This window comes from Aythya marila (genome assembly GCF_965140915.1).
Source record: "Aythya marila genome assembly, chromosome: 14".
Classification (NCBI taxonomy): Eukaryota; Metazoa; Chordata; class Aves; order Anseriformes; family Anatidae; genus Aythya; species Aythya marila.
The window spans coordinates 15,831,262-15,858,539 of NC_139055.1; the positions used below are offsets into that span (position 1 = coordinate 15,831,262).

The 27,278-nt window shown below is 37.3% G+C and overlaps 1 protein-coding gene across 1 annotated transcript in view; it reads right to left on the reverse strand.

The window, feature by feature from the left end:
* SPOCK1 (SPARC (osteonectin), cwcv and kazal like domains proteoglycan 1) overlaps positions 1-27,278 on the reverse strand; it is a 284,692-nt gene that overhangs the window by 113,629 nt on the left and 143,785 nt on the right. Inside the window, exon 4 of the mRNA XM_082771421.1 lies at positions 7,635-7,749. Within this exon, the coding sequence (XP_082627547.1) occupies positions 7,635-7,749 (115 nt within the window). The remainder of the gene's footprint in view (positions 1-7,634; positions 7,750-27,278) is intronic.

Below are 27,278 nucleotides of genomic sequence, written 5' to 3' on the forward strand. Positions count from 1 at the left end.
TGTTGGCAAATCTCTTGACATTTACCAAACAGATGGCATTTATACCAATTACTGTTTTCATTTCTTACTCACTTTAAACTGTGCAAGGAGCTTTCCAGACAAAACGCCGATGTCCCTTACATGCTGTCAATAGCTGACAATCTGAGTCAGGAATAGAAAAATGCCATGGAGAAGGTGATCGAACTTTTAACTCAGCCTTCCTCCAGATATCTCACATACCTCAGATTGAACCTTTAGAAAAACTCAGTTAAAGCTTGAGATTTTCTGAAGCCTTTCATAGAATATCTGAGTTGGAAGGGACTCACAAGGATCATCGGGTCCAACTCCTGGTTCCACACAGGACCACCCAAAAAAAAAAAAAAATTAGTTCACTTTGAATAAATTTAGGCTAAAAATTAGCAGATTTCTAACCAGAAGAGTTGAGATGCTAAGGATTCATCCAGCTGGAGTAGAGGGGGCAATACACTTTAAGACAGAAATTGGTAAGCTAATGAAAAGGTTTGTATGATACTGCTGCAGGGGGACTTAATGAACCAAGAAGTCACTTCTGGTCCATCTTTATACACTGCTAAAAGGGACTATTATGAGGAGGAATATTATAAAGGAATATTCAACCCATCCAAAAATATTGCCTTTGAATGCACAAAGTAAAATATTTACCAATGTTAATTAAAGTGCAGAAGATAATTGGTTATTTTCTTATTCTCTTCACCATAATAACTTTCTGATGATAGCAGAGGTATCCAGAGGTATTGATGTGTTTTTTAATGATTACTCTGATACTGGTCTAAAAGCAGTTATGCAGCAGGAGAATGTCTCAATAACCATTGTATTTCCTTTATGCTTGCAGCATCCTCGCAGTAAAGTAGAGCACAGCATGATAGGAGCCACAGAGTCAAAGACAATGACCTTAGCAGTAAGACATTCACCTCAGCAGCCAGGTGCTTGGTGACTGTGAATAAAATACAGTAAATCCCCTGTTGATAGCAGGAATGAATGCTATCGCCAAAGCAGAAAAAATGAGGACTACACACTCTAAAATCCATTATAAAAGAGCTGTGCACTACCATATATTTCAAAAATTTCTCATGTCCAATAGGAGACAGTCACCTTGCACTACTCTAATGAGCTCTAAAGCTGATGAAGCATGACTAGCAATGAGTTACCTATTCTGGGGAGAGAAGTACAGAGTGGCTAATTGGCCTTGTGATGCAGAAAGTTTCACATCTAGGCTATTGGTGACAATCCCCTTGTCAGGTGTTGAGCAATTTCCATGGGAGATAGCTGTACGCTCCCTGAACATACTTTAGCATGCCTGCAATTTTCTGTGAAAGGCTGAAAATGCACGGAAACACCAAAATGTATGATGCAAAACATGGAAAATGCTTTGCCCCTTCAGCACTTTTTGTTTTGAGTCAGGAAACACATTTGAATTCAGCTTCAAAGATGCAATACATAAAGTCAAGGTAAGTGGATCTCTCTGTATGTAGCCATTCTTTAAAAATGTTGTCTTATATTCTGGGGTCTTACTTTTGCCTCTGAGTTTTGAAATGCACCAAACTCAACAGTTTATCGAGAGCTGAGGAAAGCCAGAATACAGCTGAAAAGGTACATGAAATCTTGTCTGTTAAGGGGAGAGATCACAGACAGCTTCCTCCAGAACACAGTCACCTGAAGGAGTTTTGCACAGGAACTGCTGGCAGCAAGTAAGTTAGTCTCATGATTCAGAACAGAACTAGCTCATATCATCCTGACTGATGACAGCCAGTCCCTCTGCAGACTCTCCCTATGGTCTCTTTAGTTAAAAGCAATTTACCTTAGGCACAGCTGAAACTGAGAAATGGACCACTTGGAGAATGAGACCTACAGTTTACAGATTATCCTGTTCAGTAGAGTAATATCTGCTTTTAAAACTAGCGAATGCTCTGCCAATATTTAAGCATCCTTGGACTGAATCCCGGGCTGTTAAAGATGGAGGCTGTCTAGGAGGAAAAGCTGTTGACCTCAGGGAGTTCACACTTAAATCATGATTTTCATAATCAAAAATTTTAAAATAACTGTAATAGGGAATAAAGGTTAGTGCCACACTCCTATGCTGTTGTTTCTTAATATTCAGTGAGCACTCGTAGACTGATGGTACATCTTACCACGTGCTCTCTGGCTTATTAAAAGACAACTTAGCCTGCATAAGAAAAACAAACATTCCCAATTTCTATGTGTCTGTTACTTGTCTGCTGCATAAACCAAGACATAAGCCTGCCTTTGTTGTCAGGCAGTCCAGAGGTGAAATATTTTAAAAGGCTTTCAAGTTTTCGCTAAAGACTTGCACACATCACTTGTACACCACTTGCGTGTCACATTATGCGATGTACTTTGCTTTGACCTCAAAGGCCCCAGTCTTTGATTTTCCCAGATTCTCATTTATTTTTCTGGACAAACACCATGAGCTACACTTAAACTGTGCAATGTACCATGAGTGATTAGATATTAGACCTTAGAAAGAATAATAGTCTTTACAGAGTAATGCACTACAAATGACAAAAGAAAAAAACACAAAACTGTTTACTCCATTCTGTTCATGTCTAGAACTTGCATTCATAGAGGATTAAATTAATTCTCTGAGATTCTGTCAGAGGTACCCTTGGAATAATAAGGCTAAATTTTGGCATTTTCCCCAGTACAATATATTTGTTGAAAAAAAAAAACAACTAATGCAATCTGTTGTTTTTTTATGAGCGTGTGTTTAATCAAATATTTCAACGCTCTTTCTTCTGAAGCAAAAATCTATGCCAGTAGATTACAGAAATCAATGTTCAGCATTAAAGGTGGAAAAAACGTCTTGCATGATTTTTTTTTTAAGAGAAAATCAGATTTAGTGAATCCAAACAGTGTGCAGAGAAAAGTAACTATTGTTGCATTGTTACATGGGAAAAAATTCAACATATTTGAAGTGGAGTTTTTTTTTTTTTTCCTAAAAAAATCAAAAGTTTTATTTTCATTCTGAACTGGGCAGTTTTCTTACATTAATTCTGAAAATGTTAATCAACAAAAGAATACACTTAGTGCTCATAAAAATATCTACAGTAAAAATTACCTCACAACTGCAAGTTCATCCCAGAACTTGCAAAAAACTGTGGGTATATGAAAAATAATTTGGATATTTATGTTTTCTGTGTCCAGTGCATACATTAACAATTTAATCTTCATAATGATTTTATTATAGAGAGGTATTATCCTAAATTATTGTGTGGAGTCCCACATCTCATCATTAAAGTTATGGATTGCTCGTTGTGGAGCCTTGTTACTCTAGGAAGGACTCAGTGTACCAGAACACAGATTTTGGCATGCTGCCTACCCAAGATGGATGAACGTACTGCGTTCTGCTGCGGCACCATCGAAAATAACTGCATTTTTCATCAGCTAAGGTATAATAATAATTGAAAGAACAGTATTTTTATGGCAGATTTTCCAAATGTTCTGCATAATTTTGCCTGTCTTGCATCTGCCAGTTTACTACAAAGTGTCAAGGTTTCAACCAAATGGAGGAGAATAATCCCTTAGGGAGCCACATCCCTTCCTTGGCTATTGTAGCATAAACTGAAAGAAAAGTAGGGTTTTATAGAGAAGTTAGAAATAGTCACACACTGCTTTGAAACATTATGAAGTAATAAAATCACACCAGAGAAGCTAGTTGGATAGTCTCCATGGAGAAAAAGAAAAACAAAAAAATGAATAAACTACTGAGTGCTCTTGCCCTATTGTTGTCTGAGTTCTCTATCTTGCTGCTTGTGGTAGCCCTTTTGAGACAATGCCCAGTAAAACACATACAATTAACACTGATAAATATACCAACAAGAAGCTTAACAATATTATTTTTTAAAGTTCCCTTTGGGATATGGTTTTTTCCTGAATTGTACTTAAAAAACAAATGAACAACAATTACATTCTGAATCAGCATGAAAAAAAAAAAAAAGCAAAAAGCAAAAAGCTACAAACACAGCAAGGCTAAATGGGGAACAAAATGATGTTATTAGTAGATCCAAAGTTAATTAATCACCTCCCAGGTTTGATTCTGTTACAACACATCATATGGATTTCTCACGCATTCAGGCTTTGATACACGTTACCACATAAATCATTTAGAATTAAACATCACGAGTTTAGGAACAAACCCTCCCCGCCATCGGTCAGGCAGCTGAAAACGTGGGAGTCAGGCTTTCAGCACAGGCAGACATCACCCCCAGAGGAGCGCCTGGTGTTGTGCCAACACCTCGTTAGCATTTAGCAGCGCTGGCAGAGCATGAAAGCCAGCAAGAGAAACAGAGACAAGCGTGAGTCAGAGAGCAGATCAAACCAACAGAGTCAGGGTTTATAGGCTCTATATTTAGTGCATTTTAAAAGGTAACTGTTCTAATATAGAGACGTTGAGGAATAGCACTGTTTAAAATTCCTGCTTACGTGCATAGCTTTCCTATAAATACCTAAAAGTGCCTTGGTTGTGGTCAAAGATTTTGCTGTAATACTCCCAAGCAGTTTGTGAAAGCAGGGGGGTCGCTGACATTCTTGCAATTATTAATTTCCTTCACTTCTGAATTCTCTTTTGGATACAACTTAAAGCACACAAATGTCACACAGAACAGCTGTGATAAAAAATGCTTGCTTTCTGATATAGGGATGTTTAACTGGACTTGTTTTCAACAGGGTCCTTCCTAATCAGAAATGGAGTATCAACAGCAGGCGTTGTACAGAAAAACAGGGAGATTTGCCTGCTCATTGCAGCTACGTGTAGCTGCCAACAATGACTGCCATGTTGGTCAGACCAAGGCTTTGATGCGTAATTTAGAAGAACAGATGTTTTATCTGGGAATGTGTCCAGATCTTAAAAAAAAAAAAAGAAAATAAAAGAAAAAATGAGGAACTTGGTAGTGTCCTCTTTTGTCAGCAGCAGTAGCTTCAAAAGGACTGCAGAAATACTGAGTAAATAGCTGTATTTCTATGTCACAGCAGAGAAGCATGATTACCTTTGTGAGTGACGTACACTGCAGCGATGAACTAATTGGTGATTGCCAGATAAATGGACTGAACAAAACAGTAAACCGTGGACATGTTAATTTGGCCATGATTTTTTCATCAGTTCTCTCTGCTCACTCTGTTCTTTCCAAAAAACCCCAAGAGTGACATCCTTCCGTACCATCAGCTATACCAGCAGAACCAGCAGAGACAAATGACGTGAAGGTTTACAGGACCACCAATGTATGAGAAATCTTTGAGAGATATTAACTACTACATTTCATGCAAAACTGAACTAATAAAGACTCTTCCTCATAGATCATGTCCAAATTGAAAGAGGTTTTAATCCACATAAAAGATTTTGTAAGGCTCTACCATTAGTCCAAGGGCTATTAAGCATATAAGAGGATTTCTTCAAATTTATCTTCTACACAGTCTTCAATCGCTGCTCAGTCTTGCCTTTTCTCTTAATGTTGTCACCAATTTGTACTGCAAATGCCTTAGAGGACGTGCTGACAAAATGATATTATCTGTCTGGTATGCCTCTCAGACACTTTCTCCCCAGCCCTGAAGGGGCTGCACTTCCTGTGTGTGAGGAGGAGAGGGAAGGAGGAGGCTGCACAGGAGGGGTCCAGCTGTCCCTGGGGCATGTGGCTTCTTGCTAGCTCCTGGCACCACTTGGGTAGCCCACAATTCAACCTCCATGCTCTGTGAGCTGCTCTCCTGTGGACCCAAACCATGTCCTCTGCCAGCTGGGGGATTAGATGCAGCAGGTCCACCTTTGGCAGCCTCAAAGCCACGGCGCTGTTAGCGAAATATGTGATATTTATACTGCCAGATGTGAGAGAGTGTGAGCTATGCCTTAAAGCCTTACGGGACGGGAGCTGTTGTGGAGTCAGCCTGAGTATGTGTACAATAACAAGTATCCATTTAACTCAATTTTATACACTATTATTGTATTCCTGAAGTGGTTTAAAAAGTGTGCATTCTAGCACAAAGAAAATGAAACAGCAATTGCATTGTGTTGTCACTGGTGATTTCAAAGTTAGCTACACTATGCCTGGAGAAAATAGTTTCCTTGTGCTGCAACTATTCAGAGGGCCAGTTAATCAGGTGATGCAAATCGGCGTAGCTCCGTCTGGAAGGCTCAGCAATAACGCAAGATGTTGCTCTCATGATTACTTTTTGCTGAGCCTACATGCTTTGTAAAGCTGCTACAGCAAGTTGATAATGATGCATGAAATGGAAAATCCTTCTGAGCACACCCAAATGCACAGTGGATGCGCAAAGCAATCACAATGGTGCTGTTTTATATGATGGGTCATACGACACATGCACCCACTTTAATGTATTCAGGCTTTCACTGCTTTTAAATAGGTGCAACTCCACCTCTTGCAATTTACTCCTGATTAACACAGCCTTAAATATGACTGGAGCCATATATAAAACAGTATTCAGGTCAGGAACTGAAAAAAGCACACAGCGTTGTGGGACCAAAGATGAAAGCCATCAGTGGTGTCACTCCACTGATTCAAATCAGGAGAGAATTTGGCCTGGTCACTTACCTCATTGACATATCAACCCTTTGAGGCAATGGTAGCTGGATATTTTGAGAAGAAAAACACTTGGGGATGTATGTGCTACTCTCACACACCAGCAGTAGTTCTTTCAGTATTAGAAAACTTGTTGGAAATTGTTGGAAATTGTTTGGAGAATTTTCAAAGTAAGTTTTCTATACTTTTTTTTTTTTTTCATCTCCATAGTCGCAGTGCTACTCAAAGGTTATCTGAAATAGCTGCAGGCAGTGGAGGAATCATAGAGAGATCACATGAAACACAGCCTGGTTTCTGGAAAAGAGGGATATTCAGCTCCTCCTCTGTAACATTACTCTACCATTTTGATCACTTCTGGGACATCAAATACTGAAAATAGCTCAGAAAGCATTTGGCTCAACACCTATATCTATATATCATGAAGACTACCACACAATGCAGGTGCTTTAAATCTATCCCAACTTGAAAATGTAAGCTACATAATGCCAAAAAATGTCATTACAATGTAAGCATTGCACATAGCCATACCCCTAAACTCCTTCCAGGGTTCATTCCACACTGAAAACTGAAGATTAAATGTACTGCCTCATGCACATTACACCATTAATTTTGTATTATAAATCAAAGGCAATATATATATATATATATATATTTTTTTTTTTTTCCCACTGGATTAACTTCCTCGGCCAAGTAGTGGTATGGTAAAATAAGATGTAGTACTGGCACAGGGGAATCAAATCATCCTGAGTTTAGTTTGGCTCAAAGACTTACGGAAGTACAACCTTAGCTGACAATGACACTTAGGGATGTGAATTGTTCCGGGCGAATTTTTGCTCCCCTACTGAACAGGGAAAGACATTGGAAGAAAGTTCCTAAATTATTTACTCAAATGTACTAAAAGCAACAAAACATATTTTTCTTAAAACACAGACACACCAAGCACAGTTGCCCATTACAGCAGTACAGATTTTGTTTGACAGTTGTTGGCAAGATGGAAGGACTTACTGCTTCAGTTTTACTCTGGGTCTTGACTTACGAAGTCACAAAACCCTAAAATAACAGTTTCCTTACCTGTGTACCAGCTGCTTGCGGCTTACACAAATAGCAGTTTCATAGTCGTGAGTGACACACACTTTATGGGGGCTGCACTTCACCTTCAGACATGGGTCTTTGGATGGATCAAGAGCTATAAAAAAAAACAAACATCGAAAAAGAAAGTTAGACATGCATATGAAGTTATCTCATGTCTGACATGACAAGTGGTTGGAATGAATATTCCCATATCTGCATGAATAAATACTTTGCCACTGTGCAGTATGTGCCATTGTTTGCAGACTGCGAGTTAAATAGAGATGTTTAAGAAGAAGGGTAGATGTAGTGCTCAAAGATTCTTATTACTGAACAGTGTTCTAACTTGGCATTCAGATTCATATTAGACATTGTATATTAGGAAGAAGCGCTGGTGCTCTAGGCACTGGAACAGCCTCTGGAGCAGCCTCTTGGTCCCTACAGAAGCTCACCAGGAGCAGACACAGTTGTTGTCCTGTCTGTATGCAAGCCTAGCTGTTCCTGCGAAGTTTGTACAAATCACTTCCTTAAAGAAGTGGTGATTTGATAATCTTTCAAATGAAAAAAGAGGAGTGATACAGTGCAATGCTGGATACCACTCCAATTAGAGCACTGATCCCACCAGAGAAAATCTCTTATAAATACTTTTCTGCAATCAAGTCCTATTTGAAAGTCTATCTATCTAAAATTATTCTCTAACAAAAGGATGCTTCTAAAGATCAGCAATAAGACATATCTGCCAGGATGAATTACAAATACTCAAAAAATGGTTATGTGAATACTCAGAAGGGAAGTTACAGCCATAAATAGAATTTTTACCTTTGCTTAACAATGATTTTTAAATATATATATATTTTTAAATATAATTTTGCCATAGATTTGAATTTCTGTTCCTCTTTAAGCTGTCCTTAAATCCCCTGTTTTACCTCCCCCCCTCCTCCCCACATAATGGGCCATTTTTAGAATTGGGCAACTCTTAGATTCATTTTTGGGACTGTATAAAGATTTTACTGCAAATTATGGTAACTGAACTTCTCACTTTTACCAAATGAAAAGGGAAACTTTTAAAGGATACTGTCTAAAGTACAAGAAGTTTCAGTTTGCTAAGCACCAAGTTTCTTTATGTGACAGTAAATGTACTTCCAATAAGCAGGGGATTCTTCTGTTTTTCTTGCAGTTCTGAAGTGTTGCAGCTCTTCTGCGTTGGTTTAAGCAGCCAGAGCTACAAGATCTTACCACATTAATGCCCATTAAATGTTTATGATGGGCAGTTGTGCATTGGTGGTGCACATGAATTTTTCAACAAAACTCTGCCAGGATGTTTCAATGTCCTACAAGCAATGCCCATGGTATGATAAGATAGGTATGGTCACACTCATCTTAGTTTTGAAGGTCAAGTAAATTTTGGCATAAATAAGAGAGTAAAATTTTCTAAAATTCTAAAATTTTCTCTAATTGAATAATTATATCAATTTCTTGAACTCCTTATGCCTTCTAAGGCAACAAAAATGCATGCACTTCTGAAATATGTATGTTCTGAAAAAGCACCACACAATATATTATTGTTAAAAAACAACAACAAAACCAACCAAACAAAAAAACTTTGAAATATTTTGCAGTAAAAAATTGCCTGTTCAAAAAGACAAGGATTGTCGAATGGTCAACAGCATGAAGCAGAGGAGTGTGAAAGGATATGGTTAGAAATCCCAGTAGCTATTTCCTTTTAAACCAGGCCTCAAAGACTTTCTACCTCAGTGTCTTGCTTCTGAAACTTGAAAAGAATAACAATATTGGCAATAATAATAAATAAAGCATTTAAGCACTTGTGTGTAGTGTAAATTATTTCATTCATGGTGGAAAAACTCATGAAGATCCTTAAATGGAACAAACTATAGAAGTGCAATTAATTATTTATTACAAACAGACGGTTTAAGACAGTAGAAGGAAGTTTGTTAAATACAAGTAAAACTGTGGGCTTTGTCAGAAGGCAGCAAAAAATCCACAATCTGGATTATTATTTCTTGAGATTGTTTCCAGTATGCGATCTATATGAGCAGAAGAGGTCAAAAAATGAATTTATATGCCTGCAAAGTTGTTCAACATTTTAAATAAGTTTGGAAGGCTGTCCTACTGCTTAGTAGTACAAGCGCTAAGGAGAGAACTTACAAAAAGAAACAATTTCTTAAATATTTCTTAAGTATATCCATTCCAAGAGACGGCTGGCTGAAATACAGGGAAATATAGTACTTCATGTCTCTCAGTATTAACATTTTCAGAAGTTTTTCATTCTGTGAAAATTCCTGGCTTTTTTATCTCGTCTCCAAAGTCTTACTGTTCATCACTGAGATGCTTCTGCTACTGACATTTGTTTTCTAGCTAACTGTCCTGGTATCCTGAACTCTGAGGTTTCTTCTTGTCTGGAAGAGCACAAGTGAAGAAATGTTTAGAATGGCTAAAGTTTCTGCTTCAATGGTTACTGCAATTTGTAGGAAATTGTACCCTCTTGGTCTGTTAGCTTTATAGGTCAGCTCATTGCACTGCAAAAGGGAAAGGTTTTCGTCTGTACACAGTGACCCAAAACCTATCCCAGGCCATTTATAAAAGATGCAGGTGCAGAATCAGAATTGCTGTCATTCAGAGGCAGAAGATTTGCATTCCTTTTTTAAGCCAAGCGTTTATTACACATAGCAACCTGAGTTTCCTATTAAAACTATAAATCACCTGTGGTTCACTCACAGACATAGTAGAATAATTGGAAAACAATAAATATGAAGGACTGCATCAGATCATTAAGATCATTAACAACCTCCACATGGTATGTGGGCAGCTTTTTCCAATACTGAAAGGACTCCAGACACCAGTTGCATCCCAAATCCCTTCCCTTGCTCTTTCTACAAAGGAAGTTTCCACAGAGCGTTTGCCTATGAACTGTGCACACTTCCCTCTCCCCTCCACGTACCCTTCACCAGAGGCTGTGAGTTAGCAATATAAATCAGCATTGGACAAAGACCTAACAACATTGTTTGAAATACTTTTCTATTACGTTTCATGTTTTTATATATTACCACTATAAAAGAAGACTTATTACTTGGAGGGAACTCCTTAGTTCAAACAATGGTAGTACAGGGAGAAACTGCTCTATAAGGTTGTGCTGTTGCTGTGGGTCATATGTTAATCGCAATAGAGTCAATTTATTTTTCACACATTTGACTTTAAAAGGGTGATAACAAATAAATACTTTCAGTGTGTTACAGCAATGGATGTGCAATCCTGCAGAAACCGTACAACTAGTTCACAGCAAGATTTATGAGCTTGATTTTGTTTTTATGACCATTTGTTTGGGGGAAGAGAGTAATTTCAAGCTTAGCTGTTTAGCAGAGCTGAAACAAACTACAGTGGAAAAGAGATGGCATTATGTAAATATTGTGCTTTTTTTCCCCCCGAAATTGCCTGACAATAAGTATTATGATCACTCAATGACAAAAATACTTCTGTATAATGAAATGTCAACAGCAGTTGCGTTTATGCAATCCCCTTTAAACCGTTCTGACTATATGAGAAAAGAAGAACATCTGTTGAGAAAGGTATGATGAACTGGAAAATGGGACCTGCTGTCTTCAATACAGGGAACCTAGTGAATATTTTAAGACAAAAGAGACTGATATTAAAACAAAGTCTCTTACTTAAATGATGCGTTACATTATAGGTGTGTATGCCAATATTATTATGTAGTACTTGATTCTGGCAGTAATCCACAAACAAGCACGGGAAGGGAGGCACAGATCCTGGCTGTACAAGCAGCAGCTAGAGCCTGACAGTGAGAAAGCTGTGAAGGTGAGCTGCTCCGGGCAGGGGAGGAAGGCTGACTCCTCACCCAGCTTCCTTCCCACCCAGCAAAAAGCTCAAATGGCAGTGAGCATCAAACTTCAGATCTAAGAGGCAACATTTCAAACTGGCATCTTGTCTCTGCTTGTAACACGGTGACAGCCAAAGGGAATGTGTGATCAAAGCAGCCAAAAAGTGACTTGCAGGAATTACTACATGCTTCATGAAAATGGTCCTAGAGCAAATGTGTAAGAAACCATGCAGCCAGCTTAAGCATGTATTAATAAAAATCTCTACAACCTTTGCCCTTGTTTTTTTATTTTTTATTTTTTTTTTATTTTTTTATTTTATTTTTTTTTTTTGCTAGGAAAACAGCATGTTTCCAACATATGATGGCTAACATATGGCTAAAAGCAGTTTTGGTTTTAACATTTCAGCTATTTGAAGTAAACCATAGATTTCCTCCCTGCATTAGAGCTTCTATTCAGCTTTAAAATAGCTGATTTCAGGTTTAAAATAGCTGATTTTTTTTTTTTCTCCTTAATATGAATATGGCCACACATATATTGTCTTAAAGAGCAATCAGGTGAAAGTTGTTCAGTTTCTCTGTGAATATGCTATGGTTTTCAGTGTTATAGAGGTGAACTTCAACCAGCCCTGTGCTGAGTTTACACTGGCAGTGGAACTTAATCCAAGTGCAATGGTTTGCTTTCTATAAGCAAAAAGCTAAGCAAGGCTGTGATGAACTTGCAGACTTTTAGAGCCATTCATAAGGTTTCTGATGATAACCTTATGAAAATAAATACTTCCTGATTTTACAGGTTGGTAAGTTACTACATTGAGTCAAGACTGTCTTCTTTATTGGAGTTGGTTCTAGTTCTAGTTTAAAAAATGGTATTTAATAATAGATTATGATCCCTCCCTCCCCTCTCTCTCCCCCCCCCCATCAATTGCAAGTAATTTCCAATGGTTTTTATTCTGTTTCTGCAAATCTTGGCATAAATCGTTTTGCTTCATTAGAGAGAAAAATGGTGTTAACCCTCCCCCTAGTCTAGGCAAGAACTTGTCTTCGATTAACAGGCTCAGATATGGAAGTCTCTTTCTCTCTTGCATGCTTTCTCTGCTTTCTTTCCATGTAATTACTCAGAGTAATTTGCATACAGAAATCAATTCTGCTGAAAATTAATTACCATAGGCCTGAATGTTTCAAACATGTATGTGAATTATTTTCACTAAATGAAATTTCTCTAGGCAGTTAAACAATAACATCTCAAACTGTCAGCATTTATTCCATCTCTGCCTAGTATTTTTGTATAGTTTTGATTTAGAGTACCCTTACATTAGAGTGGCTGAAGATGTTGGTATAGTGGACAAAAACATCTTTTTTTCATTTTTACAGGCACTTTCAAAATCATTTCTTATCCTGACATATAATTTCTTTTGACATTGCTGAGGGCCATGCAGGGCGAAAGATGCTTTAAAGGATTCTACAGATTTCCTTTCCAACACAAAGTTAAGAACCTGAGTAGTACAAATTTCCTTGACAAATATACAGAAATCTGATGCAGTGACAATATGTGAAGAAAAGAAAAAAAAGATAGGACTTTAAGCAAGGAAATACACTTCCATTGGTGGATGTGATTATCTGCCACAACCATCAATGTAGGTATTTGGTTAGCAACTAGTAAAGAGACATGTACAAGACCAAAGCTGATTTTCTAGAGAGTCATAAAAGAGAAGCTCCTACTTTGATTTCTGGCAACGAATAGTTATGATTTATATCTCAGTATACTGCAAATGTATCTCAAATATTTTCCTACTCTGGGACAAGTTTTTAATATTTCACACATTTAGGTATGTTTAGCTAACGTATTTATCTTTTTAATACCTTCTTTGGAATCTGAAACAAACAAATACAGACATACAAATATCCACTGGAGAAAATAAATAAATAAATAAATAAAAAATTTAAAGCCATCTACATATTTGCTCTGTTTTCCAGCCAGCATCCTGTGCACTTTTCACAAACATCTCTCCTGCCTGTAAGGCAGATCTTCAACCAACATGCAAGCACAGACCACGCTCACTGGTTCAATAATAATCTGTCATCGGTGCCATAATGTTTGTCTAAATTCCAAGCACTTTCACTATCTGATAATTTGTGCTCGCATGACTCATAGCTGAGAGCATGTTTCTGCACAAAGTGGTAAGATGAAGGCCAAACAGACCTAAAAAAAGCAGAAACAGAAGGACGTTGGTCATTCATTAATTAATTCCTGGAATCATTAATTCCAGGAAGTAATGAGGGTACAAAACCAACCCCATTGTCAGGGACTCATGGGGCTTTGGCATAAGTTTAATGAGAGCAGATCTATGGGTTTTGTCTTGGAGTCCCCAAACCCCTGGGGTGATCCAGTGTCAAGCTTCCTGGGATGGCAGTGGGGAGCTTCAAAAAACTGTTCTAATCTGTAGTTGGTAGAACAGGAGAAAACCTCTGCTTCTGCCTTGCACGGTGGACACAGTTGAAGATTTTTAAAAAAATATGCAAAACTTCAAATCATTAAGAAAAAAAGTGTATTTAAGATAACCTTGAGATTTTTGAATTGACAGTCCTGCAGTAACTCTGAAATGTCAGATATAATTCATTTCACAAACTGACCTAGACCATTTCTGCTTTCAGTTACACTGGAGTAAATCATTTATTCAGAGGGATTTCATTTACTACAAATTATTTTAGTCCAAGGCCAAATGAAAATAGAACAGTTTATACCTTCTTCTGAAAATAATATTTTGAATTATTAATGCATAATTAAAGATACACCTCTCCCATTTCAGATGAATACAAATATTTGGATTTGCTTGAGGAGCTGTATCGTATTTCATGAAAAAGTCCTTTAACAGTTCTGAAAACAGTTGTAATTTATGCTTTAACTGAAGCAATAATATAATATGAAAAAACTACCAAGATTTAATTCAGATAGCTAGTTTATGAGATACTGAACCTTCTTACAGCTTTGATTAAAAACTATAATGATTTGCAATTCTTTGAACTATGTGAGTAGAAAAAAAAAACAACCCCAAATTTAATTGAAATAAATATCTCTGAATATAGATACAGAACTCTTCTGTGTTATTCTTAGAGAAAAATCTCCTACCAATCAAATTTTATCATTCTTCAGTAGATATTTTATGTCATTAAATCTCATTTAAAAACATGACTAACATATGTTACTTCTTATATATTTTTAGAGGTAGTGCAAAAGTAAAATTATATGATGTTTAGTGCTGATTCCATCAAGAAACGGGAAGAAAATAAGGACCAAATGATTGATTTTATTAATTTTGGTAGGCATAATTACAATTAATTTCTAACACAGGATTATAGAGAGTGAGGCACACAACAGGAATTCTGGAGATGAATTCTCTGAAGGGCTGATGAGGTTGCTGTTGGCTGAAACACTGAATGTCAGTGTAGTGCAGGTACAGCAGTTCCCTGCCAGACACCCAGGGTATCTCCACATACATGTATTTAAACGTTTAACTAGATAAAAGGATCTGCCATGGAAAAGAGAAAAACTCTACTTGTTCCACTGAATTCCTTTGGTTATTTGCTAAGACAAGTGAAACAGAATTTGTCCCCAAACATTATCAGCTATTGAGTACAACCTGCAGGAGCTCATTTTGTGTTTATAGGGTGCAGAACAGACAGCATTCCTTCAGACAGGGTACTGTGGAAGAACTGCCAACTTTACTCTTGTTCTGAGCACATGAGTTCATGTGCCGTGGCTGTCCTAGTCAGTGGTGCAAGAAGGAAAGGACACACTTGTGTTGTGCTCTTGTTGCTATCATTGCCTTTTTCATGACCTGGGATAAGCGAGTTGGACACTCTGTGTCTCCCTCTCTTTTCCAGCATTTAAAATGGGGATAGTAATACCACCTGTCTTTAAAATCATCCTCAGACTCTTGTAAGGCATCACAGAATATGACTGACTTGTAATGTAATGATATTAAAACAGCTGAATTGTGCAGAGCTAAGAGCTGTTTCATGTTCATTTATGACAGTCTGATGGTCTCCATGGAAACATGGGCAAAGCATCATTTCTACATCAACAGAGGAAGATTTGTTTCCATATTACATTAGTTTTAGTGTGCACTGAGCAAAGCAAACACAAAAATAAGAGATTTGACAGATTGATTTCATTATGGAAAAAGCATTTTCAGTCCTATTACATGGAAGTAGTCCCTGTCAACATGATACCACAGTGGAAAACCTTGCAGGATGGGCAGCATTCTGCAGAATTAGGGATCCTGAACTACTGGATTAGGGATGAAAATAGAAAAATCACAGACTTACAAGTTTAGAAGTAAAGAATTTATTGTCAGAAAAAAAAAACATCAGAATTAGAAAGTTATAAGGATCTTCTTAATCATGAGACATGAAGCAAGCAAACAAACAAAAAGCCTGCAGAACAAGTACTGTTGCTGCTACTGTGTAATAACCTAGAAATCAGTACCACACAAAATACAGAAGTGTGAATTATCTAGGGGCTGCCTAGCTTCATAGATTGGTGCCTAATGTTATTTTCATTGCTTTTGAGAGGAGTTACCTAAGCAAGAAAAGATCAAGCTCCTCTGTGGATAATCAGTTAGTCATAAAAGTGATATCCAGAAGAGGCTAAGATGGGAAATAAATGAAAGGACAAACACCCATCCTGGATGGTTCTAAAATACAGTCAATATAAATACAGCAAAGAAATTCCTTCACCTAGCATAAGTTTAGCAGAAAAAATTTCTGCAAAAATCAGTGAATATCTAATACCATTGCTCACTCTTCAGTGCAAGAGAAAAGCTCTACTGTGAAAGAAAGACAAAAATTCATCAACTACAAAAGCATTTATAAAAATTAACCTCACGCTGCTGGAATTGACCAGCAATAGCTGCAATTGTGCCAAAGGCAGAAGTTTTGAGACTGAAAATTTCTAAACAGTAGGAGATTGGTGACTTTTGTGCACAGAATGAAATGAAAGGGTAAAATAAGCAACTAAGTTATTTAGGAAGGAAAGAAAAAGCACACTGCTTTTAGGGCACAGGGCTGGAAGACAGAAAGTGGTCTCAAGGTAGAGCATTAGAATTGCAATTTAGAAGTATCTTGTGGTAGGACAGCAACCTAAAATATGAAGTTAAAGGACTTCTGCATCCCAGAAGAACAACACATACAGAAGGAAAAAATAAGAAAACACAAACCATTGTGTTGTTTCTACTGTTTTTTCTTTATGTTTCTGAACAACTACACATTGATGAAGACATCATCTGATAAAAAAGGAATGCTATTTCCTTTGCCTAGTACTTACTAAAATAATTTTGAAGAAAGACCCTTTATGAAGAATTAAAGTTTGAGCAGTTGATTGTGGACACTTGAGTAACTGTCTGGAATAACTAAAATGTTGTTTTGTCCTTTTCCCACTGAGAAAGAGCCCAGGTTGCCTCAGGCAATACAACAGCAAATTCTGTAACTTTGCACTCAGCATGGTAGCGAAAATATACTTCTACAACAGAGGAACAACTGTTCATAAGAGAATTGCCTGCTTTCTGGAACATCTAGGCAAGAAATGCCATCAAAAAGAGCAAACCTCCTGAGTTATGAAGTAATACTGAATTATTCAGGGTTCCCAATGTACATGTTACTTTTTATTAGAACAAAGATAAAACACAGAATTCTAATAAAAAGGAACCATGTATATCAGTAACCGTGAATAATTTGCACATAAAGTAAACTAGGCATTGAGAACTGGGTTTTACTTCTTTACAGTGAATATATATTTCCAGAGTCAATTTGATCTACCTGTAGACCTATCCAGAGGCATTGCCCCAAATTTGAGATAGCATGTTATGAAGAGCAAGTGATTTGGGGCTGGGAGAGGACACTAGCAGGAACTATCACTATCATTCTAAATGAATTAATTCCATCTTGATCTGAAAAGGTGTAAATGTTACCAGCAAACACCATCCCCTCCTAGGCTTCACCATTCCCAGTAAATACAGAAAATCCAATAGGATAAGCAGTGGATCTCAGAATGGAAGGAAAACCAAGTAATACCAGATGATTTTCCAGTTTCTATGAAGATCCTTGTTGAAAAATGACAGTGAGAAGATAGCAACAGAGTAACTATGACCTTCATATTCAGGGAAAAAAAAAAAAAAAGAAAAAAGAAAAAAAGAAAACTCAAACAGTTCCATATATATATATATATATGTGCTGTGATGTTAAGGGAGCTGTGTTTCAGCTCAATTTATCCATCCCACTGCTTCTTCTGATGGATATATTCCTATTTGCTTTTAACCAGCAAATTGAGATTTTAATAAGGGTGCATCACTACAAAGAGGTTTTCTCTGCAGCGAAAAGAGGGCTGAGAAAGCTCTACAGTAAGATGGAATGACAATGAGGGAACATCTCTGCCCCTGTCTGATTCTTCCTCCCTCCCCTGTGGAGTTTGCACTACCCCCAGTGTTACTTGGGCTGACAGTGAATTGGAAGAGGATTTTAGCTTGATTTTATGATGGTCAAACATTAAAATCTGTCCAGAGAAAATCTGTCTATTATGAAGACTGAATTTGTATTTTATAATTTGTGCAAGTTCGGTTTTGTTTTTCCAGATGATTTCTAAATACTTTCCAGGACAGAGTTGCTTCAAGAAAACCTAACCCAGATTTCTCACCCACTGTAAGTCACACCACAGCAGAGTGCAGGCAACCTGAACATGAACAACACAGGAGAGAAAATAAGTGATTCTGCCCATAATGCTTGAGAACCATTATGTTAAACTTGGAAGCATGGAGTTGATGTTTCAGCTCAGGGTATTTAATTCAACTACTTACATAACTGTCCTTTGCTCTTTCATAGAAAATGCACATGCATACAAAAACGTGAAGACATTCAAAAACATAATGAAAGGAAATATCAGTATCTGAATGCGTTACTCCATATGCATGCCTGGTATAAATGAGCTACGAGGATATACCACGAGAACTCTAATTATACAGCAACTGCCTTTGTACTAATGTGCAAGTCCTAATGAGGGAATTCCTTTCCTTCTTCCTCATATAGCATCAATTTCATGCCCTACAGGTTTTTAAATGGGCCACAAGTCTTTACATATATATATATTTATTATTATTATTTTTTTCTCTAAAGCAAGGCTACAGTATAAGAGCTGAACAGTCAACAACAGTCAAGATATTTATTAGGCACAATAGGCTTCTTTAAACATGGAAGAATCTATCTGAGACACGATCATTAGTATGTGTGCAGCCTTCACTATGGGCTCTCAGTATTTGCTAAAGGCGGATGGCTGTGCACTGATGTGAATACACAGAAACAAATTTCTTAAGGGCTTGGCAAACACTTCAAAACGATACGGCATCAAAGTGCCAATACCATTGTTTCAGAAGAAAGGTCCTTCTTTCCTTCTGTGAGTAGACTGTCTCAGTAGCTCCTCTATGGCGCTTTGCATCAAGATAATTAATTTAGCTGTTTCTCAGGCTACAGGTTGATTTGAAATTCAGCCACAGGTAATTCGTTAGTGTGTCTAAATTTCACATCACTTGACTACGTTTTCAGGTGGATTTCTGGATCATTTGGTTTTATAATGAAACAGGACAAAGCTGAAAGGCTGCGGCTGGAGTGGCTTTACTGACCCTCACTACTTACATGCAGCTGAGAAAGCAAGTGAAGAGGAAGCTTGGCAGGCTTATAACCACAAATACAGAAGACTGGCAGCAGACTGTCATAGTTTTGTAGTGAAAAAAAAATGATCATGTAAGTCTCTCTTTTCTGTAAGTAACCTCAAATAAGTTTTCTTCATGCTTAAAATCCCAGAGTGCTGATCCTCTGAAATGCTGTTTACCTACAGCTTACTCTGATGGCATTAACCGGTAGCCTTAAAAAATGCCATAGAAATGTCAACATCCTCGAAGAGCCATTACCTGTATGTGAAGAACTAAGTACCAGAGAACTTGCAAATTTAAAAATGGCCATATTCTTACAGATGCTTCTGCTTTAATGAGGAGATACAGAGACCAGCGGAAGCTTTGCTCTCTTTAGGATCAGGATTTCACATTTTCTTTTTAAATAGGATTGCTATGAAGGCAGGAAAACTGGAGGCTTACCTAAACAGCAGCCTTGGTCACTTGCAGGACTAAGATACTTCCACTTTATTGCTGACATAGTGTTTTTTTTTGTTTGTTTGTTTGTTTTTTAATCACCAACTAAAAAGAAACCAAAAGAAATACAACAACAGCAGACACAAACATTCTTGCAACCATGGTAAAATTGATTGCTTGACAATATATATTACCACTCTCACTATGTTCTGGAAGAGAAAACAAAAGTCAAACATAAGGGGCAATGTGGGCTCGTGACCCTATCTCTACCTGCTGTTATGTTCCTCTATCTTTGTTGCTCATACTTAAAAGTGCTGTCAGAAAGATACTGGACTAACTAGTATCTTTCTTTCTTACCCATTACAGTAGTTTCCATGTAATGAATAATTCACATCCACTTATTCACTTAAAATGCTGAATGCTGGGACTTGCAACAAGATAATTAGCTAATGAAGAATAGTGAATTTGTTGCATGCTTAGGCTGTTTGTTACTCCAAATTAATGTAAAGATGACAATGTGCATTCATATAGAACATATATGCAAGCAATGTAGGAAGAAGAAATCTTCAAAGCACTGCATAACTACCAACATCTAATTAATGCATATAACTTTAAAATGATGTTAAAATTTTCCCAATATTACAATTGTACATGTATATTTGCCACATAATGTGTACCATTATACTGTTGGAAATGATCCCATGTCTTTCTGCAGCTGGCATCAGAGATGGAGAAAACCACAACTGACCACACTGTTTTTCAAAACAGAAGCTTTGGTCTTATGTAAGAAGAACTGGAAGCTATCTTATTAGATTAGGTAACACACTTTAATTAGAGTTTTATTATCTATCAACATTTAAAAGCTTCTAGACTCCTTTTACCATTCCTTTGAGATTAAGTGTGCCTATTAGCAACTGTTGTTGGTCATACCTTAAGAACATACAAATGCAGAATACAGACTCAGATTTAGTGGGAACAGATAGAAAGTCCTAAATGGATTATTGCTGCACATTAATGATGTCTCAGGCTATGCCCACACTCCCATGTCTAGTTGTTTCCTCTCCAGCACCATGATTTTTTCAAATTCAATGTAAAGAAATACTATATGTATATTTTCCGTTGTATTATAAAGGCAAAAATGCAGCCAGTATTTTGGTAACATTTGAAAAAAAAGTAGTTAAGATATGATTTGCACATTGCAGAAAAGGAATAGGGCACGAGGCCATCTGTCTTCCAACTGAAACTGATATAGGCTTTGATAGAGTTACACTGGGGATCTGGCGTAAGAGAGCTGGCAAGAAATGAAAACAAAAGTGGAATAGTTAACGAAGCAGAATGTGTGTATGCATCAACCAGTGTGATAGCCTGTGTTGACTCTGAAACAAAGATCTTGTAGGAGCTACACAAACTCCTGAGGCAAATCTTTAGCAGAGTACACCCTGAGGTGTATCTCAAGGCATGCTTAATGTGATGTGAAGATCAGAAGGCCCCATGCACTGCTAACGGTGCATCAATCAGTTGAAAACAAACAAATGAAAAAAAAAAAGTTAAAAAATACCAATGAGCAAGTGCCTTTGGGGATGAATGAGAGAGACAGAAGTTCCAAAAGACAAAAGTACCAGAAATTCTTCTGGAGTGTTGCATCTTCTGTGGACCCACCGACCCCAACAGTATCTCTACCACATGCATTACTCAAGAGTTTCAAATGCTAGTGAAGCACTACAGAAATGCTCTGTTTCAACATGCCAGTATGTTTTGATGCTTTAATCACAGATTGTCTACTTGTTGACATAAAATAATCCTAATCTTCCCAACTAAAGTTTAGCCCAGATCCCATTTGTTAATGCAGCTCACAGCCAGCACTTAACTCATCCCTAGGCTACGCTCTTATCTTTGAAGAAAGACTTGCTCATTTCACTTGAAATGACTCAGAGGATGCCATTAAGTTACTGAAAATCTAGTTCCATAATTTTTCCAGCTGGATTAAGCATGTGTTAAATTTACTTACCAACATGATCTTCTTTTATTATAACCTGACATCTTATCTCATCAGTACTGCCTTGAAGTATTGACCTGGGATATGCTGCTAATGTTTATTTTGGCAGCAGGGGGTGGGAGATGGGTTGAATTTCATTAATTAGCCACCAACCAAATACTCTGCCAAGAGGGAACAATTATAATTGATACTACATTTCCTAGATGAGCCTGCAAATAGCACGGAGGCAAGAACCAACATCTATAGCTCATTAAGATCTTAACTGTGAGACTGCAGGATAAAAATTAAATTCTGGCCTAACTAAATACATCATTCCAATGAATTCTATAATCCACAATACCTCTTACAAATCACTTAGAAATCAAATGCCTCATCTGTCCACTATGCAGAAGAAAAAAAAAAATGCTGTCCTTGTTGCTTCCTGACAACTGAATGAATCATTTTGCACTGCATTAGACTACAAGCAGCACACCACCCTGTAACCTGCTTCAGCTGAGGGCTGGTATGCTTTAACTACAAACAGTAACTTCAAATGGACTAAATAAGTATCTTAAGATCACGTGAATATATCCAGAGATTGCAGAGATTGCTGTTGAGCTCATGTGATAGGATTTCGAATGTACCGAAAAATTAGAATTGTATTCTGGTACCTTATCTATAAAATAGGTCTGACAAGTATGCCTTGAATTTAAGTATGCCTTGAATGCAAGCCCTCCAAGCTTGAATTCTGTGGCATTGCACATCCATGTGATCTTGATACAAGTGCAAGTTTCATCTCAGCAACTTCCCTTGCCTGTAGTCCTCTATTTTCAGTCCCCCATCACCTGTCCCATGGTGCGTGAATTCTGTACATGAAAATACAGCACTGGGCAGCAATTCCAAGATGCCAGGATTTGGCATTCAAGGTTCTAAACTGTTACATTGATGATACACTTAATTAAAAGATAATAAATACCAAGGACAGTATTTTAGGTGATGACGAACACATAATGAACTTACCCCAAAACTGGGACAAGTTTTCTGTGAATCTGATTCAAACTCTTGTTCCAGGTGGCTGGCTGAACACGTGCTTCGGAAAATCTGTTGTGTGGAAAGGGAATACCCACAGCTTTTCTCTGCAGGGGCTGCTGATGGTGATGGGAACTGCCATTTCAATAGCACACTTTCAAGCTGAAGCATTTTTTGCAATAACTAGGACAATTTGAAGTGCTTGGTGTTTATTTCACATAAGGGAGTACAGTCTCCTAATACATTCTGTTCCACATCTCCTTAGAAACTATATAATCCAAAGGGAGAAAATACATAAATGTAAGATTCTCCATTTGGGACTAAAACAATGAAAACATTTAGATCACTTAAACCTGACTCACTCACATTTCCATTTAAATAAATAAATAAATCTAAAATTCTCAAGTGTTTACCAACTACCAGTTGGGAAATGATGTTGAAGTAGAAATGTCAAGTAATAGACATCCCAGGTTGGAAATCATCCCTCCTCACATCAGATTCTCACACTGTAGACATCTGAAATTTAGCCATTCTTCTGTCTTATTTATTGACAGCTAACTTCAGAGGAAATGCACCCCAGAATACCCATTTTCTTGTACCAATGAGAAACAGAATTAAGACAATGAGATCTACAGTAAGAGACACTTAAATGTAGATAGATGCATCTCCATTGCTGTGATGAAGTACCCTACTGATAGTTCAACAATTCTAAGGGGAAAATATGAGATGACTTTGGTTAGCTCCAGAATTACTGAGGTAATGCTATCAAAATATTTCATTGTTAATGATGCTACTGTGAAAAAAAATAATCATCTAGAAGGAGGCTTACACAATTTACTGAGCACACTGCTTCATTAATAAGTAATAATAGAACTTGTTGATGTATTGCTGACTAAATGTGAAGCATAAATGCTAAGTGCTTTTGAAACATTTTTTGATGAGTCGTTGAAGAAAACCTACCCCATTTCAGCCTTTTTCAGGTAATTTTTAAAGTAGTTTCCTTAGATGGGGAAGCAGAGAAGGGTATGTTTACTATTATTACTTATTAAAGAAGCTGTATGCTCAGCCATGTACCTGAAATCGAAGGACCTGTCCCTGCATATCTTCTGAGGTTGGAGGCTTAAAAGCCAGGTAGGCAGTATTATGGACTCCCCGTTTAAACTATGTAAGTTACAGAGACTTTCTTAACCTAAACTTTTATGCTTCACTTATCTATCAGAGGTGGTAGCTTGTTCAGACAGCTAGAGCCTACCATCATTACCACCTAAGAAAGTTTTAAAATTCCTTTGGTAATCCTTCAAGAACCTTATGAAATTGCAGTAGCTGCACTTTGGCTTTTGGAAAAATGAAAACAAGAGGTTTATCAGTCTTAGGCAAGGAAATATGGAGAACAAAAGGCAGAATTAGAGAGAGAATTAAAATATATCTGGTTGCAACTTCCCTACTTGTTCACTAAAATGTGCTTCACTGTCTTTATGAATTAGCTAAATTGTATGTTGTATGCTATTTGGAAAAGTTGGAAGTTTCAGGATGCAACTGAATATCAGAAAGACCTGAGCCACTAAGAGAGTGGCCTCTACTGGCTATTTGAAGGACTGGTATTGACCGGATTAAAGAGAGGATTATTCTATTTGTGCTGTATACAAGAAAGATCCCTGTATATTCAGAGAAATGTGAATAGGGCCCTGAATGTGACATAGTAAATCTTAGAGGAGATGCAGGCTACACTCCTCATCTCAGAGCTCCTGCTGATCTATTGCAGAGATGTACTGTGAAGCAATTTCAGAGCATACTACGTCTTGCACTGCCAGCCAAGCGATGAATAGTACAGTGCCTGTCAGAGAGAAGAAAAATCAGGACATGAAAATTTCCTGCAATAGCAAAGTTTGGTGGATTTGGGAAGAATTTCCCACCCATTCACAGAATAAAAAAAAAAAAAAATAAATAAAATAAAAAAAAAAGAAGAGAGAAAACACATATATCCACACTACATACTTACAAGAATCAAGTTATAGAACTAGTTCCAACTGGTGTAAGAATTAGAATTAATAGGAAAACTAGAATTCATGTGGCATTAACAAATCTTCACAAAGTTTGCATACAATTATTTTAGTGGACATCAGCTACAGGAAGCAGGAGAGACATTTTCCAAATCTCCATATAAAATCAATTTCCAAATCTCCTTTTCCTTCTGTCTTGAAATGCTGTTGTTTTTAGGTAACTATACCTTCAAAATGCACTAGACAGAGAAATGTGCCTTTCAACAGCTAATCTTGAAGTCAGAATTGTTTCAGAAGATTTAAAGACTGCTGCTAGCAGAAGAATCTCCATATCCCCATGCCTAGTGGCAGACTTTATCCATAAGATCACCTCCTGAATACAACAGCTCATTGTCAGTTGGTTATTTCAATTGTGGATAGAAGAAAAATAATTAGAAATTATTCCAATACTATGAATGCTGACAGTACAAATATGAATTAATTCTTTCTCCTGTTGTCTTTTTATTTATGCACTTGTTTCATATACAGAGTTTTTAATGGCAGGAACAGTCCCCCTTTGGGAAAACAAATGGTGGAGGTGAAATGCAAAATGACTTTTTCATTTGTTACACTAATAGCAACAAAAATTTGATGACTGCTGAAGGAGGTTTGTGCCCCTCTAAATCCTTCGATATTTATGCAAGTACTCAATGTTTTTCCTTCTGCGGAGGAAATCTTTCATATGACAGTGTAAAAGTAGAGTTTATACTCCCACTGAGCAGGTAAAAGATTTTGTCAAGTACGGTGTTAAAGCTGGTGCATCTCAAGGAACAGAGTGAATACAAAAGGCAGACAGAAACAATTTGAAGGCCATCTGAAACACCTCATAGCAGCAAGTGACACTTATACAGCTATTTTCCTATACATAGGCTAGAAAAGAAGAGTACCATACTTCAGATACCCATGAATAACCATGATATACCCATACCAGTTAACCTGAGGAGTACCATGACTGGGGAATCCCCCAGGATGGGATGTGTGACCAACCCAAGTGACATGGATTTGGGGAGATGCTCAGCACTTCTGGATCTTGTACTGTCTCAACTCCTTTGCCAAACCTTCATGCAGATTAACACAGAAGGAAGCAATATGGCTTGCCATAAAGCAGTTAGACTCCCCATGTAAAGCTCCCTGCTGCTTTATTTGACTCATCAGCCAGTTCTCCTGCCTCTTACCCTGCACTGCTGTGCGGTTCCATTACGTCTCCACAGTAATCTATAACAATTGAGTCTGAAGTGAGGCTATTAAGAAAAGACTAAAGCATCTTGCTTCATAGCTCTCCATAAATGAAAAACATATTCCTAATTTCACATTGGTATTTCATTTATTTTAGGCTTATGAAAGGCTCTTATTCGCTAATCATACAAATGCGTAATATATTTCCATTTCCAATAGGCTTCTGATGTTAAATTTTTTCTTCAGTATTGGGATAGGAATTTCTTATTATTTTCTCATATGTTCCATTGAGGATATTTGGTCTTTATTTGTAAATAAATAGAACAATAAGTGAGAAGGTAATGATAGTTTGTACAGTGAAAAAGTCAGCCTAACTACAAGGCTGTCTCTTTGCATATTCTGGATTCCACCAAAGTAAACCTTGAAAGGTTATAATTGAAAGCCACTAAACCCCTGACAGGCTTTACACTGATAAAAAGGGCATGATAATTAATCACTCGCCTTATTGGAAAGATATGATTCTTCATAATGATTAAAAATGACTACAAGAGCTGATAACCTGTTAACTCCTCAGGAAGGCAGCTCTGTGAATGTTAGAGACAGTAACTGCGAGTTATGTCAGCAACAGAATACAGATGAATTGCAAGGGGAAGGGCAGTGTCACCATCAGGGAGAAGACTATTCAGATAAAATGTTGTCCAAAACTACCTTCTGCTGAGTTAAAGGAACACAGTAATAATGCACATTGAAAGAAAACCTTAACAGAAATCTAGGGCCAAATTCATTTCATTTTTTTTTTTTCTTTGTATTATCATCACTTTTTTTATTTTCCATTCAATAAAGGACCCACCGTGCTTACTGCTGGACTATTATCTGTGTAATTAACAGTATCTTTGGTTTCAAGATACACCACAGTTTCCTCCTCATCACCTTCTACCACCAGTCTATGAACCAGGTTATGCACAGAATCTAAAGAAAATTCAAGATATCTGAAAATGAGCAAGTGCCTTCAAATTCTATATGGATCAAAAACACCTTCAGCAACAATCCACACAAGATTGTTTGTTTTGACAGCATTGTGCCACTTCAAGTAAAAGCAACAGAATTTACTGTGACCTGATGATTCCTGCTCTGGTGGGTTATGACTGGTATGGAAAGCTGGGCTTCTTAAATTCTAAATAATTACTTTTAAGTGATTCTTCCCTTCTCCTGATGAAGCAAATAGATAGAGAAAAGAGGCTGAAGAGACTAGGGTGCAAGGTTTGTTTGAGGGACACAGAGACAACACATATTTTTAAATTTAAGCTGAATACCATTCGCAGCACAATCACAAAGCCCAGTCTGCCAGAAGTCTGCAGCCAGGCTCAAACTGAAGCAATGAAGCTCAGAATCTTAGCATGGAGAATTCTACACTTAAACAAAAAACTTTTTTGAATCTTTCAG